The sequence below is a fragment of the Acomys minous genome (genome assembly GCF_964271855.1).
Source record: "Acomys minous genome assembly, chromosome: 13".
In the NCBI taxonomy this organism is placed as follows: Eukaryota; Metazoa; Chordata; class Mammalia; order Rodentia; family Muridae; genus Acomys; species Acomys minous.
Genome location: NC_140495.1, coordinates 73,421,333 through 73,438,744, shown reverse-complemented (window position 1 = coordinate 73,438,744; position 17,412 = coordinate 73,421,333). Strand labels below are relative to the sequence as shown.

Genomic DNA, 17,412 nt, shown 5'->3' with positions numbered 1-17,412 from the left:
TTGTATCGGCATTGCATACATCCTTCTAAATTCATTTTCCTATGAAATGTTTTGTACCTTTGGATGCACTGTCATATATTTACATTGAAATTATCCATGCATGTCATTGTGTCAGTTTGGTATATGCTTATGAGATGAATAATCAAGACAGTATTTCATGTTTATTTGTTGTCTTGCATGCAGGTGAATCTGGTGTGGAGGAGTGGTCCCAGTGGAGCACATGCTCAGTTACTTGTGGTCAAGGGTCGCAGGTGCGAACCAGAACTTGTGTATCACCTTACGGGACCCACTGCAGCGGCCCATTAAGAGAATCAAGGGTTTGCAATAACACTGCCCTCTGTCCAGGTAGTGTTAGCAGCAACTACGACTATGGATGTTTTGAATTGTGTCATGCTACGCATTTGGAACAGTTTGTTATTTTCCTGTGAACTGGGTATAGGCATTTTAATTAGAGCCTATTAGCGTGTAATTCTTTTCAACTGTGATATTTTACTCTGTATGTGGTTATTTCTTCTTTCAGAGCAGTCAGGCTGTTAGATAGTTGACTATCTCGGCTGCAAATAAGATCGAAATGTGTGTATCTACTTCAAAGAGTATAAAAATTCAGTTACTTTTCTTGTATTTTAGGTTGCAGAAGCATCCAACTGCATATATGAGGATAAATTAAAATTTCAAGCATAGTAGAAATATGACATGTAGCCATTCAGTGATTGACATAAGTTTCCAGTCATGGATTCCCCTACCATTCATCTGACCCTATCAGAAAAAAATAAGTGTAGTAGACCTAAAATTGATCTCTTATTTTACTTCACGAACTACCTTGAAGTTATTGTTCTCATCACAGCAATATAAATTTATAAAAGCCAGCGAGGGAGTTGGTTATGGTAATATATGTTACACCAAAAATGTATTATTTAATGATGCACATGGTCTTCTTGTATTTGTTTCACACTTGCAAAGCAATGAGGACTGTACTTGAATCACACCCAAGGCAAAGAGTTTAGCTTGGTCCCCATCATTTGAATAATGGTTTACTGTTAACGATATATAATATTGCAACAGTTGATACTAGACTCACATGTATAGTCTACAGAAACATCTGAAAGGCAGATGTTCTTTAAAAAAAAAAAAAGCCTAGCACTGTAGTAAGCCTTGTAACTTTCAAGTCATACCTGAATATTTCCTAGGGGTTCTACATTTTTGGAGGTAGCTGATTCTGCAGTTGCTAAAGACAAGAGTGAGGGACGTGGTAGACTGATCAGATATAATGTCAATTTATGAACAGGCAAGTGTAATCATAAGTCATTCTAGGGAACCAATTATTCATCGGTATAATGCTTCAAAAGTGCAAAATCGAACATTTCCAGTGATCTGTTTGACAGCCACATGAATATCCTCAACATTCCTGAATTATGAACTCAAAATAGTTTACATGAACAATTTTATGTTATGTGGGTTTTTGTAATAAAAATAAAAATCCCCAAGGAAAGAAAAATGAAGGAAATAGCAGGAGTATTGGAGGAATGATGTAATAAATTATGAGAACACTTCACAGCAGAAAGAATGAAGGAACAGAAAATCAATAGATGAAGACAAAGTTAAACAGAAACTAAGACTATGAGGAAAGGAAGGCATAATTATCAACAGAAGGACAATAATTACTACTGAAAGTAAGTAGAGACAGTTGGGATTGCATGAGAAAAGAAAGAATATGGAATAAAAAGTAATATGGTTCAGAAGGGGAAAAAAGTAAGCTAGTTTGGAAGACTAAAGATGACAAAAGTCTAAAAGGAGGGTTGATAGACCAAACACATTTTGATGACATGAGCTGAAAAAAAAAAGAGATGGAGAGATAGAGGCTTGGAGTGTCATAGTAAAACCTGCAGACATCAAGCATAGTGCATATGAACATAATAGGTCTTCTGGGAGATTACTTAACCAGGAAGCCTTAATCCCAGTATTTACATGATGATTTACAGGGTCTACACCCTGTTCTGATCATTTTTAAAAAAAGTATCAGTAAAGGATTATGATTCAATTGATAAATAAATTTATCTTATACATAAGTATTTTGTGTCAAAATCCTTTGCACATGACAAGAATAGAATTTAATGACAATTTTATTCTCAAGTGGCAATTGGATTGTTTTCCAGTGTGCTTCCCACTGATCTCTATTCATAGCTTACTTTCCAATCATCAGTTATACAAATTTGTAAGGATGATATATGGATATGGAAGTCTTCATCCTCTACCAGAGGGGGATGATTAAGCCCTTAGTTGGAAACCGAGCACTTCTCTAGGAAGACCCAGATCTCCCCACACATGGAATTACTAAATTCTCTTTCTGTGTGTCTCATGTGGAGAAAACTGAATAATACCTCATTTGCTGGCTTTTTTGATTTCTTAAGTTTCCCTTTCACCTTCATGTATATAAAATATTTGACTTTTCAATTTTGGTTGAATATTTCTCACAAGAAGGATGTCACTGTTATATTTCATTTTGTTGAACTAAGGATCTTTTTTTTTTTAATTTTACACCTACAAAAAAATCAACTCTTTTGTTTTAAAGTTTCAGATAAGCACATAGTTTCAGAAAATAGGAATTTCTCTCATATGTTGTTTTTTATTTACTGCATTGTCAAATGTTATCCTAACATGGTATATTGTGATAGCAATACAAAATGAAAACTAAATCTCTAAGTGGTTTAAAACTTAAGAAGTATTTGTGTCAATATAAACTCACTATCTCAGCTGTGATGCTGGAGAACTGTAATTTTTGTGTTATTTTATTAATGAACATGTGACAAGAAAAGGACAACTTGACTATTAAGTTATCTCTCCACCAAATACGTGGCGTGAGAGAGCTTTTTGTACAATGAAGGAAGCTCATAACAAACAAGTAACTTTTCATTTATTCACTTGTTTTTCTTTTATTCTGATCCTCTAATACAGACACACTCTGGGCCTTATGGAAATTGTTTTTATTTGACATGATTTTTTTTATTGGCAGGGTTTTTTTTGTGTGTGTTTGTTTGGCTTGGTTTGGCTTTAACAGAGGAGAAACTTATGGGATATTCTTAAAGTAAAACCAGAGAGGCAGAGAGCAACATTCAATTATGTAGTAACTGTCCCAGCTGAATATCAGTTCTATATTTCTCTCTAGGGTTCTCTCTGTTGATTAAACACCAGCATTTTGACCCTGATACATCTTTGTTTCCCAGGGACCTTACTGCTCATGTGAGTGCTTCCCAGCATCTCAGGCTTTCACCCATGTGATGCCAATAGCACTTCATTTCCTTATAAACTGATACAACCCAAACCATCCGCAGATACCAACCACTGTCCCCATGGGTGGAGTTACTTCCAGATGATACAGATACTGATCTTTACACTGCAGAAATTAATCTGTGAAAGTTAATAAAGGCTACAGAATGACTTAAGATGTGTTTTTAATGAATGTCAAAATTGTTATATTCATTTATTTCCAGAGTAGTACTGTTACACTTAAAGGGTTTATTTTATATATAATGCAACCTAATTCATATGAGTATTTCCAGATGTTTATTTCTAAACCTTGTGATAATGTTTATATATTGTATATATTTTAATTTATCTTTGGCTTGTACCAAGTAGAGATATGACAATATACCTGGTACCAAAGATTAAGAAGAAAACTATAAAATTGGATGAAATTGATGTAAATTAAATGACTATATTAGTTCTTTAAAAAAAACTTGCTAGATAATTTATACATTTTCTTATTTTACTGTAAAATAAAAGACCTTATATAACACTTTTACTTAAATTGAAACCTGGTCTTAACAAAAATCTTATGAATAGCCACTCTAATAGAAATATTTTAGAATCTAAACATTATAAAGCATGTGCTATCATTTTCTGCCAACTTAATAGTCTCTAGAAATGACAAATTATTAATAACTTCTTGTCCCATAAACAAAATTGCATCTCAAATGATGTGACTGAGTCACAAAACTTCAAGGCATAACAGTAAAGACTACTTAAAATGGCTAGGTAGCATTAATTTTCTGATCCCTCCAGTATGATTATTTAACTAAGCGGCTAAATTCTTTGGTAGTTTTTTGTGGTTCACAAAGAAAAATATGCAAATTTAGCCATTTAATTTTTTCTAGCATTGTTCTATGTTCATTGAGTACTGTAGTAGTTTGATAAAAATCATACAGTGTCATTAATATGTTATATAGTGGAGCAGTTTAATCATTAAATTGAAATTTTTAATGGCTGCAAAAAATGCAAAAATAGGTTAAAAACTTTTAAAAGAATAAAATATATTCATATAGATTTCTTTGAGAAATCCTTCTTTGATTGATGTGTACATAGATGTATGAACATATATATTTACATACTCAAAAATTAAATAATAATTATGTGTACATAGCTAAATGCAGACATTAGATATTGTTACTGATAGATATCAATTAGCTTTGGGTTTCCTAACTTACCATAAAGTCAATGAATAAATGTTAGTTTTCCTTGTTCTCTGGTACTTTTCCTATATATTATTTTGAAAGATTTTCCAGTGACTTTCATAGAATCAGTAAATGATTTTTATTGAATAATATTCTGAGTTGCTTTTTTCAGTATTTGAATACATTTTTACCACTTATTGCAATAACAATTTACCCAAATACTGAAGTGTCCTTTTTAGTGTGTGAAATTCTTTTGAAATTTAGTCATGGATCATTTAAATTTCCATGTAAAATTGTGTTTTAAATTGTATTCTTGGTGGTTTGAAGTATATGTACATACACTGTGGCATAATTAACCATTCGCATAGTTTGTAAAACTATACAACATTCCATCAAGGCCCTAAAGGAGCAGATGCTAAGTGCATTTTACCAGAAAACTGATAACAACCTGTGGCCATGCACTGGCTAGTTAACTAGATTTCAGCTTTAAAATAAGAACATGGTCAACATATACATAAAGAAAAATCTAGAAATATCATATTTACCTGGAAGGCACCTATGACATTTTGTGTGGACTTGTGCTTAGAGCTATCAGCTGGAGGAGGAAAACGAACCTCTCTCTGCTGCTACTGTCCTGTGGATCTATACTCCTTCACAACTCGCATGAGTAGCCTCAGCCAACCCAAGACATTCTCACTGATCTAAGGCAGAGACAAGCTCACCATCAAGAGAGCAGGTTCTCAACCAAACATTTCTCCTGTCTTCTTTGTGCTCGCTTTATTTGTGAGGTAATACCTTACGTTAATAATGAGGAGGAGACCAGTAATTGGCAACCAGAAGAGGGATTTAAACTTTGAGATCCACTGAGCTTTTGTAAAATACACCAATATTTATTTACACAGCATTCAATACTCATTCTGAAGGAAAACATTGTTTTGTTTCTAGCCTTATGGGTAATGGGATATTTGAAGTATTAGTGTGTTCATGGTGACTTTAAGTCTGATTTTATACACTTTAGCTTTTGTTCTTGTTGTTTTAGAAATATAATTGGGAGAGTTTCCAATTCCATCAAAATGTCAGAGGAGGAAGATCATCTTCTAGCCCCATGGCTTTTAGAAACCTATCCTTTGTGCTCACCTTGAAATGGGAACCAGGAGGACCCGATGAGATTAGATACAGTGGTTGAAATATTCTCTTACTCAAAAAAAAATGGTGAATTTACTGCCAAAGTTTTATATGAGAGAACAATTTTTAAATAATCACTCTAAAATATCTATTTTAAATATTTGCAACCAAAATTCAGGGAGCCTTTTTTTGTTGTTGTTGTTAACATTCTGACACAAAATATTCCTGAAACTTCACAGGTACTAGAATTAAATGGTCCCTTAGCTATTTAAATTCAAATTTAGTTCCAAAAGGTTCAGCTTTGTTATGAGAAATTTAATTTTTCTTATTCATCGTAAGTGACCATGCTTTAAAAATAACAGATGCATCTTCCATCAAAAGAAAGGGGAGTTTCCATTTAAACAGATTAAAGGGGGGAATAGTTTAAAACTCATGGCTCAAATATAGAAGAGAAGCAAGATAGTTTTCTGTTGTTTTAATACATTTTGAAACTAAATTTAAAAGCGAATGTCTAATTAAGAATTTCAGTGAGAGAGTTTTCAAAATATCATTATACTTTGATGATTTCTTTTCTTAATTATACAGAGAGAAGTCTTTGACTTTGCTTCTCTTCCTTGTGGCTGAAGCTCGTTTGCTTTATTGCAGTACATGGCGTTTGGGAAGAATGGTCACCATGGAGCTTATGTTCGTTTACATGTGGCCGAGGCCAAAGAACACGAACCAGGTCGTGCACACCTCCTCAGTACGGAGGGAGGCCCTGTGAAGGACCTGAAACACATCACAAGCCTTGTAATATTGCTCTCTGCCCAGGTAAGCATATTTGGTTTGATATTTATTGAAGCTTGCATTAAGGTCCTTCATATATTGTCCCTGCTGTACATGGCATACAGGAAGCATATCGCAATTATTGATCCTTGCTGCAAATATTCCCTCTCATTACTCTCTCTTATCTGGGTAATTGCCCTGGTCCCTATGTTTGTAATGATAGGCGTTTTCTTGAGTGATGCCAGTTTGATGCTCATCTTCCTGTATTTCTCTCTATATGTACATTAATGTTTTAAAATAAAGGTTCCTTGATACAGAATTATCCATTGTGAAGAATCACAGAGTTCTCGGGTCTTGAGGTGAGTTGTTACCTTTGGGTATTACTAGTAAGACCTGTTTTAGGATTGTTTCTCCGTGTGTTTTCCCTTCACACTCATTCAGTCAAGGGATGGAGTTTGTCACTGATCACATGAGATAACTGCCAACATTTTCTGAGAAATATCATAGAGCAACATGTTCGCTCTTTCTTAGAGTATTTATGTCATCTTAACAATTTACTTCTTCCTAATAATCCAGTTCTACATCATTTAACTTTTTTTTTTTTTTTTTTGGTTTTTTGAGACAGGATTTCTCTGTGTACCCTTGGCTGTCCTAGACTCGCTTTGTAGACCAGGCTGGCCTCGAAGTCACAGTGATCAACCCACCTCTGCCTCCCAAGTGCTGGGATTAAAGGCGTTATAACACAGCCATCTTTATAATGTTATGTCAAACATCAAACAAATACTTATATAAAGAATAAGACATTTTAATCCCCAGTTTCAATAGGGTCAAATTTAGGGTATGTTAATAAACTAGTAAGTGATAGAATCTTCCAGGAAGCTATAGGCAAGACCATAAATGGCAAGTGGCTTAAGAGAGTGACAAAAGGCAGTGTTTAAAACAAAAATCTCTTCTTTGCTCTTTGGAAGTTTTGTTGGTGGACCAGTTTACAATCTACTCTGTAGGAAAGCAACATAGTGGAACTCATACTGACACTTTTGTGTAGGTATATTTTCCAACACAAATTCAGTTTCTTCTATACACTAAAATTCTTCATGTCAGTGTCCACTGTTATAAGGCAGTCCCTTAATGTTTCAGGAATTATGTGACAAGATGAGGACTGCCAGAAGAAGGCAGAAGGAAGTAGTGGTGAACAGATACAGAAGACAATGTATATACATATGAAATTTTCAAAAAATAAATAAAAATATTATCTAAAAATAAAATTTTTGTGTAGTTTCATGTGTTCCATGGATAGATATTTCAGTAGCAATTCAATTATTAATATTAGAGCTCAAAATCATAATTAATTATTTGCAAATCATTCTGAGAAAATCCATTTATGTTGTTATTGGTATTCCTTCTATCTGTAAGTACATACCCCACACATTCGCATTCAGTCATCGAAATACTGCCCCTTTCTTATGATTTTTCAAAGCTCACTCAAACCTTTTTAGAAATCTGGCCCAGCTCATCTTTAATTAAGATGTATGGCTCGATCTTTATATTCTTAAATTCATCATACATTTTTCTCCTCAATTTTATTTAAGTCTTGAGTTACACTACAAAAGATGCATTTCACTTTGCCTACTCTAAAATGGAAACTCTTATGGCTTTTCAAAATTTTCATTCTGTATCATATCTTTTTCAATTATGATTTATAAATATATATTTGGTACAAGCACTAGGAATTCTCTTTAGAAACAATTGTGTATGGCTACACTCAGCCAACTCTACTTACTACAAAACCTTCACCAGTAATAGCTAGGCGCAAGGCATTGTTGAAAAGAATGCATACTTCACAACTTCAAGAAATTAAGAACACTTGCATATAAGCATGTAAAATGCTAGATGAAGTACTCTAGTGTTATTAAATGTTGCAGATTAATTGTCTTAATGTTTAGGGTAACATTTTTTATTATCATGCTGTCTTGAATCCCTTAGACATTATCTTATGATATATAGATGCAATAGGACGTGTCCCAAGTGTAAAGTAAATGGTCACTACTACAGTATGTCTCCTGGGTTGACCTGAAATGTAGTAAAGACAAGGACAGAAGAAACACACAAACCCACAAATTGCATCTATCCTTACTACTTTCAAGTTTTAACATATGAGCTGAAGTAGTGTGTATGGTGTTATTTTTTTCAGTGATACCACAAGAAAAGGATTTCAAATCCTTTCTTTTAAATAAATGTTTCTAAGATGTGTAAAGCCACTGTAAGGGTGACATACATTTTTCATCAAATAATGAGGTATTTTTCACTTATGCAGTTAATATCCCATCTGCTGCTTTCCATGGGAAATATCCAGTTTCCCTCACTTCTTTAGAGGGTGGAAAGTCCTCTGCCTGACATCAAAATAAAGAGGGAGGGAAGAAAGAAAAGAGAGTAGATGCTGCGTTTCTGCTTCAGTTGTCTGTTACTGTCTTAGCTTCTGTCCCTGTTGCTGTGATTAAAATATCCTGACAAAATTAATTTAAAGAATAGGCTTATTTTGGCTCACAGTTCAAGGTGCAGCCCACCATGGTCAAGAAGTCAAGGCACCAAGGGTTTAAATCTGGTGAAATTGCATCTTGTCAATAGGCAGAGCATCATAAATAAAGGTTTGCTAGGTCTCAGATTGCTTCTCCACCTTATACAGTGTGGGATCCCCTGACCACAAAAATCATCCTGATAATAATTAAGGTGGGCCTTCCCACATCAATTAATGCAATCAAGATAATCCTTCAGAGACATATTCCAAAGCTAACCTTAATCATTCCCAGGTATACCCTGAGGCTTTTCTCCCAGGTGACTGCAGACTCTGCCAAGCTGACAATCAACACCATTACCATTACTGCATTAAAGTCTTGTCTGAGAACAGGGCCTGCTGTTGATGGGGAAGATGAGCAGATGAGTGGAGCAGCAGTGGGGATCAGCTTCTTTAGAGTTATTATGGAAGGCTTTGTGTGCACCCTGAGTGCTTAATTGTCTTTCTGGTCTGACTTTCTCATCTAAACAAACATAAAACAAAGTCCAAACCACTTTGTTTTAATTATTGTTTTCTCTGAAATTTTGTTGTTGTAACTAATTGAACATTCAATCTATGGTAGTGACTATTGACATATTTGAGTATATAGAACTTCTCTTCAGTTGTCTTCGTATTTAAACATATTGGCTTTTGGTATTCATCCAACAAATTACAGTAAATGTATTTTTTTCATATATATGTATATGTCATCTATAAAATATATTTTCATATATCTATTTACTTACATCTACATATATACACAAATTTCTAAACCTCGTTACAATTTCTTTAGTTATGTTTTCTACAAACGTTTCATTATCTTAATGTGATGTCATGATAGAATTTTTGTGCTTTCATAAGGATGTATTTTTTCTTTTGTATCTTTTACTGTAATTCTTGCTCTCTGAAACTTGCCAATGAGACCTTTGAGAGAATTAGAAAGGGCTTATTAAGGGACTTGGTTTGTGCATTAAGTAATTTGATGTCAGTTGAAGAAGGAAGAACGCTGTTCTGGATTGCATGTTGTCAGGTAGGAGGATTATTCTGACTGGATATCATATGCATTGTCTAGAGAAAAGGAAAGATTTCCTGTAATTGTAATAAATGCCAGCCATTCATATTAACTGAGAAATGAATATTTTGTACTGTGCGTAGTTGTGCTATTCATTTTATTATGTCTTTTATTAAATTATCTTATATTCCCCCGCCATTACAGCTATCCCTCCCTCTTCTCTTTTCAGTCCTACCCTCTCACCTTGCCCCCATCCTATACATCCCTCTTCCCCTTTTCAGAAAAGGGGAGGCCTCACCGGATATGAAGCAGCCTTGGCATATCGAGTTGCAGGAAGACTAGGCACATCTTCTATTGAGGCTAGGCAAGGAAGCCCAGTTAGGGGAAGGGATCCAACTGCAGGCAATGTAGTCAGAGACAGCGCCTGCTCCTGCTTTAGGAGGCCCACATGAAGACCCAGCTGCTCAAGAGTTCCATATGTGCACAGCGCCTAGGTCCACCCCATGCATGCTCTTGTTGACAGTTCAGTCCCTACAAGCTCTGATGGGCTCAGGATAGTTGCTTCTGTAGGTTTTCTTGTGGTGTCCTTGAGCCCTCTGGTTTCTTCAGTCCTTCTTTTCCTCTTCCACAGGATACCCACTGCTCCTCTTAATGTTTGGCTGGGGATCTCTGCATCAGTTTCCATGAGTTGTTGGGTGAAGGGTTGTACTTGTTATATTACCTTGATCTTTACATGGAAGTGAATGTGTCTCGCAGTAATGTTGTTTAGATGGTAACACAGCCTAGGTCAAGTATAGGCAAGCTGCTAACAATGGTAGGATCTAACTATGCCAATTCCATCTTTGGATTGTCCTGTTACTTGGACTACTCCTATGGGGAAACCTTGTCATTGGTGGTTTTGGCTTTCATTGATATTTAGCTACAGAATTATGTCAGATGTGAGGTACCGCCACTAACCTTATTGACACAACTTGAAAAGTATATAGGTTGATAGCCTCAGAATAAAAATCACTTCTTCTGAACTGAGACAATTGCTTATAATGTCTTAAGGTCTGAACTCAAAAACTCAAAATTAACAAACATATAATTTACATTATAGATAATGTTTCCCTCTTAGCAGTTGAGGATTAGAGTAACCAATGATTCAAAATTCTCCTTGCTTTTTGTTTCAGCTTTGGCATTTCTCAATCTGAAATATAGTCATTTAGCAAAGTACAAATAAAATAGATCAAGCGTAAGTAACATGTGAATCACCACTAGCAGACCAAAATACATGAAGTGTCTACATAAGATTCTATGAATATACTATGTAAAAGCAAATTTAATTGTTCAATTTAGTAGGAAACAAGTGCTCTGGAAGCCAGAATACATTCAATTCCAATTCTTAATTAATGATGCTTACTTATACAACTTACTATTGCCCTTAATATTCCTCATTTTTCTCATTTATAAATTGACCCCAGCATCTATATGACAGATATGATGAGATTAAAATTCAGCAGAAACATGAAAAGTATAAAATAATGCAGAGTGGAAGATATTTAGCCAGCTTTGTAGAATGATACTATTTTAATATTTGGATCTTTTGGAGGTTATACCACAAATAAATTCAAGGTGTAATTTTTGAGCTCTGGAGCCCTCTCCATACACTATGAGACCCTTGTCGCCGTTTTGTGCAAGTATTCACCAAATGCTTGTGCCTGTGGGGGGCGGGCTAAAGGGTCATTCTGATATCCTGTTTGAGAAACACATTCCTGTGAACCCAGACAACCCACTGTGGAGTTTCCCCAGGTCTAGTTTCCAGGCACATTTGCATATTTTTGCAAATCCTGGCAGGGAGCTATAGCTAAAGGAGATTTGACCTGAAACATGCCCGGGGTTCAGTGTCCTACTGACCTAACATTTTGATGCTTGGCATTCATAGGAGAGTAGCCTGTCTGTCCCTCTGCGGGGAGCCCTTCTGGTGGCATGGTGAACAGGATGATGCTAAGCATTTGTGTGCATTTGGTTCAAAGGTCTGCTAATCCCTCTGCTTGAGGATGCTACAATTTGACATTCAATTGTTGCCCCATTAACCTGTTTTTTAATATATGTATTTTGGTATTTTAATATTCTAGTCAGTCTGTTTCACGCTGATTGTGTTTGCTTTATGCCTCTATGCCAGTAATAATTTTTTTTATCAATTGTACATTGCTTTTATAAGAGTTTGCATCACACTCATTTGTAACTTCTAAAAATAATATTGCATTTTGAATCCTATTTCCTAATAGTTCATTTTAAAATAGCACATAGGAAACATAGATTTTTTTCTTTTTCTGTTTATTTCCAAGGCAAGAAGTCAGGCTTTTTCCACACACTTGAGCCTTGTGTTATGAAAGGATCTTTCAGATTCCTGGTGACTCTTAGCTAAATTTGAATCTGCGCCCTCTGGCGCTTCTATCATTAAGTCAGACAGCTTTACAGCCAGGTGCCAGGGCTCTTCTGCTCACAAGTCCCTCTCTCTGTCCGATTTACTCACTCAGCAGTTTTCAAGCAGAATCACTGCTGAAGTCATAGTTTAGTATCCAAAATATACAAGACTCAATGCATGGGTACAAATCTATCTGCCTGTGCTGTATTCTTAACAAGTCGATCTAGCTATGAAAACAGACTAAAGACAATACATTTACTATGATATTATATAACATTTAATAGGAGACAGTTATTATTTCTACCACACTGGCTTGGCTATGTCTGGCAGGATGAAGTCCCTATTTCAGCACTAATGTCAGAGATCTGAAAATTCAGCCCGTGCCAGTGTCACTCTTCTGGTCCCAGTCAGGTAGCTTGTCTTATCGCCGAAGGGACTTCAGTGTGGAAGGGCGTACACTGCGGAGTGCTTAGACTGTTCGATCCATCAGATTTTTCCTGCTTCAAAATAAAGCCTGTTTGTCCTTTGTTCTTATTTGCTGCTGTAGAATGGCTCATAAGGCACCAGGAGCTTTTAATTTGGAAGATTAACATTTATAATAAAAATAAAAAGAGTCAAACTGTGAGTGCTTGTCATGTAATTGAAAGGAATTGAAAGGGGCTTAGAGAATGATGACTTTGAAATGTGTGCATTTCCTAGATTAAATTATTAGATATGGTGTACCATTTGAAAAATGGCTTTCTGTGAGGGGGAAAAGAAAGGAAAGGGTTACATTTTCAATAAAATATTCTTTTTTTTTTTTTTTTTTTGGTTTTTTGAGACAGGGTTTCTCTGTGTAGCCTTGGCTGTCCTGGACTCACTTTTTAGACCAGGCCGGCCTCGAACTCACAGTGATCTGCCTGCCTCTGCCTCCCGAGTGCTAGGATTAAAGGCGCGCACTACCACCGCTTGGCAAAGTATTCTTATAACATACAATACTGTGTAAAGCATAACGGAACATCTTACTCCTAACTATATATAATCCATTATCCATCAGTATATCTTTCACCTTGTGTCCATCAGCCTCTGATAACTATAAGTCTGGTTTTAAGATCAGTCTTTTTATATTACACATACAATGTCACATGACATGTATCTTTTTTGTGTCTGGCTTATTTCATTTAACATAATGATTTCCAGTTTGATTCTTGTTGTAAACTATAGATTTCATTTGCTTTACTGATGAGTACTATTCCATTGTGTTTACACAACAACTTTTTGGGTCATTCATCACTTGATAAACAGATTGTTTCTGTTTCTTGGCTCCTGCCTCTTCTGGTACTGCTTCAATAGGCAGAGGGGTACAGGTGATTCTTCAAATTACCTATTGTTGGATCGTATGATAGTTCTACTCCTATTTTTTTTTTGTTAAGTGTTTTAAAGAACATCTACAATATTTTCCATAACTGATGTACTAATTTGTATTCCCTGCAACTCTTTTCCCTTCTCACCAGAATAATAAAAGCTATTCTGAATGGATGGAAAGTATATCTCATTGTAGTTTTGATTTGGGCTTTTCTTAGTCTTTTTCTTTTTTTATTTTTAATATATTTTATTAATTTATTCATATTACATCTCAATTGTTATCCCGTCCCTTGTATCTTTCCATTCCTCCCTCCCTCCCATTTTCCCCTCACTCCCCTCCCCTATGTCTGTGACTGAGGGGGACCTCTTCCCCCTGTGGACATGTTAAACATTTCAGTGTCTTCTGTTGAAAGTGTCTAATGAGAATTCTTCTTTAAAAAAAATATGTTGTTTGTCCTTTTGGTTTAAGGAGTTCCATATATATTCTGGATACTAACTCCGTCATATGTAGAGACTGCAAATATTTTTGCATTCAATTAGGTTATCTTCCCTTTCACTACTCTTTATTTTACTGTGCAGAAATTTTGGTTTTATGTTAACTCAAAAATTTATTTTTTCTGATTTTTGTCTATTATGATATTAAAAGAAACTACTTATTGTTTTCTTCCAGTAGTTTCATGTTTTATATTAAGACTGGAGTTCGTTTTAGATGATTTTTGAAATTGTGATTTTGAAAATGGCAGAGTCCAGTTTCCCATTGTTATTTCTTTTTTTTTAATTCATGTATTCATATTACATCTCAGTGGTTATCCCATCCCTTGTATCCCCCCATTCCTCCCTCCCTCCCATTTTCCCCTTACTCCCCTCCCCTATGACTGTGACTGAGGGGGACTTCCTCCCCCTTTATATGCTCATAGGGTATCAAGTGTCTTCTTGGTAGCCTGCTACCCTTCCTCTGAGTGCCACCAGGCCTCCCCATCCAGGGGACGTGGTCAAATATAGGGCACCAGAGTTCGTGTGAAAGTCAGTCCCCATTGTTATTTCTTAATAATGGTATCCTTTTAGCAATCATTCTCTTAGAATGTGGTTAAAAGCTCTTTTGGCAGCAGGTTCATGAATTTGGTTTTAGGCTGTCTATGTGTTTCCTGTTCCATTAGCCTGTGTTTATGCCAATATTGTACGGTTTTGATTATTGTTGTCATCTAACACATTTTTAAAACATTGTATAATGATCCTGCTTGGTTCTTTTGTTTTTTTTTTTTTTTAATCAAGAGCTTTGGTTATTTGTGACTTAGTGGTCCATTGAAATGTTAAAATTGCTTTCCTAGTTCTATGAAAAGTAGCATTGGTATTTTGCTAGGTGTATCAGTTACTTGTTGTGAAAGGAAAAAGAAAACAACAAGAAACTTTATAGCAGAGGACTTTATTTTGGCACAGTAGTATATCATGAAGGGGAAATTCTTACTTTCCCCAGGAGCTGGAGGCAGCTAGTCATGTTGCACCCAAAGTCAGGAAACAGCATGATTAATGTTATTGCTCAGCTTGCTTTCTTCTTTATTTTCAACTAGGACCTATACCCATGGTTCTAAACATAAGGTGGATCTGTGCACCTCACATCAGCTGATCTAGACAATATCTCACAAGCATGTTTGTAAGAGCAGAGTCCAAGTTTCATCTAAGCCTTAAAATAGTCTCTTAAAATAAACTTCTATAAAAGAATACACAGGTACCATAAAATACCATTTTTCATTTATTACACTAATCTGCATAAAAATTATAGATGTTTAGTCCTCCGCACCCTTCTTGTTCAAATCTGCAAACCTACCCTTAACACCTTTCCTTTCCAAACTCACAAATTTCTTATCTTTCATTCTCTCTCACTCACTCCCTCCCTCCTCCCCCCCCCCTCTTCCCCCCCCCCCCCCGGAACACTGAGCATTAATCATTAATCATAACACTGGCTGAACAGTAACATACCTTGAAATGTTCTCTACCAAATAAACAAGTCTGTCCCCTCTAAATTTAGTCTTATTCAAGTACTCTGCCATGGGTTAAGTACAGCTAGATTCTTTACTAGCGTACACATGCATAGCTCTTAACCCAGGTCCTCGTATGACCACTCCATCTGTTTTAAACTACACGAGGGGCTCCGTGGTTCACATTTGCCTCCTCAGTTTTTCCTTCCAACCTCACTCCAGAACCACCCATTAAGCTCTGCTTACTGCGTTGAGGATCTTTTCTAGCCCCAAGAGGCCCAAGTTCACTGTGGCAGTGAAAACAACACAGCAGGAGCTTGACTCAGCTGGTCATACTATGTCTACAGTCAGGAAGCAGAGAGTCGTGATGCTAATACTCAATGCGCTTCTTCTTTTTTTTATTAGGTCCAGGAATTCTGTCTGTGCAATGGTCCTGCCCATTTTTAGGATGGATCTATATAGCCCATCACAGACATGCCCAGACACATCTTTTCATTGTTATTTCAGATCCCAGCAAGTTGATTCTCAGTATTAGTCAGGACAGTAAGGTTTGTATTGGTTTTAAACTGCAAATCGTTTTGGATGATGGAAACATTTTGACAATATTCATCATTCCAATCCACAAACTCAAGACGTCTCACTTTTTCTGTACGTCTTCTTCAGTTTCTTTCACCAGTGTTCTAAAAGTTTCATTTAATCCATTCAGTCAAATTTATTCTTGGATATTGTTTTGTGGTTTCTGTAAATGAGAATGGTTTGTTCATTCTTTTTTTTTTTTTCCTACTGGTGTTTAACAGCACTGCCAATGTGTATACGTTGGGTTTGTTATCATCAACTTTATTAATCCATTTATTAGTTCTAATTTTTGAAAGAATCTCGGTTTTTAATCTAAATAAGATCATCTGTGTCATCTGTGAACAGTAAGGATTTGACTTATTTGTTCCCAGAATGTATGTTCTTTCTTACTCTTTCTTGATTGTCTAGACTTCCAACTATATGTTGAATAAATGTAGAGAATATTAGTGCCCTTGTCTTCTTAAAGATAGTAAAGACAAAGCTTTCAACTTCCCTTATTCATTTAGCTTTATTTCACCTGTTTGCTTACATTATGTGGCTTTTATTATGTAAGGTACATTCCTATCTATTAAGGTAATATCCTTCTATTATCTTGAGATACCTTCCTCCTATACCTGATGTATTAAGTTTCTGTCCAGTAGGATGTTGGATTTTTTTTTTCAAATGTTTTTGCTACTGCTGAGATAATAGTATACCTTCTATCCTTCGTTCTCCTGATATGGTATGCCACATTTATAGATTCTATTATGCTGACCTGTTCTTCATCATAGGAATGGATCCAATTGAGGATGTTAATTAATTTTAATGTGCTATTATAATTGATTTTCTGTACTATCAAATATTTCTGCTGAATAATTTTGCATCTATATGTGAAAGAGAATATTAGGCTGAGAACCTCTTTCAGTGGTGTGTTCTTTTCTAGTTTAAGTTGTAGTGCACTGGCAGATTCATAGAATGTTTTTGTCTTCCTTGTTGCTCTACTGTTGTCAAGAGACACCAAAACCGAGGAAACTTTTATAAGAAAAAGCATTTAATTGAGGGCTTGCTCACAATTGCCGAGGTTTACTCCATTATCATCCTGGCAGGAAGCATGGTGGCATACAAGAGGTCACTAGGACACTAGCTGAGAGTTCTACATCCTTATCTCTAGGCAGGGAGAGGGAGACTGTATCTGGCATAGTTTTGAAACCTAAAACACACTTTCC

At 35.7% G+C, this 17,412-nt stretch overlaps 1 protein-coding gene across 2 annotated transcripts in view; it reads left to right on the top strand.

Moving 5' to 3' along the window:
- Positions 1-17,412, top strand: part of ADGRB3 (adhesion G protein-coupled receptor B3) — a 708,182-nt gene that overhangs the window by 246,443 nt on the left and 444,327 nt on the right. For both annotated transcript variants that reach the window (XM_084755178.1, XM_084755177.1), the window contains exons 4-5: positions 184-345; positions 6,219-6,383. In XM_084755178.1, the coding sequence (XP_084611304.1) occupies positions 184-345; positions 6,219-6,383 (327 nt within the window). The remainder of the gene's footprint in view (positions 1-183; positions 346-6,218; positions 6,384-17,412) is intronic.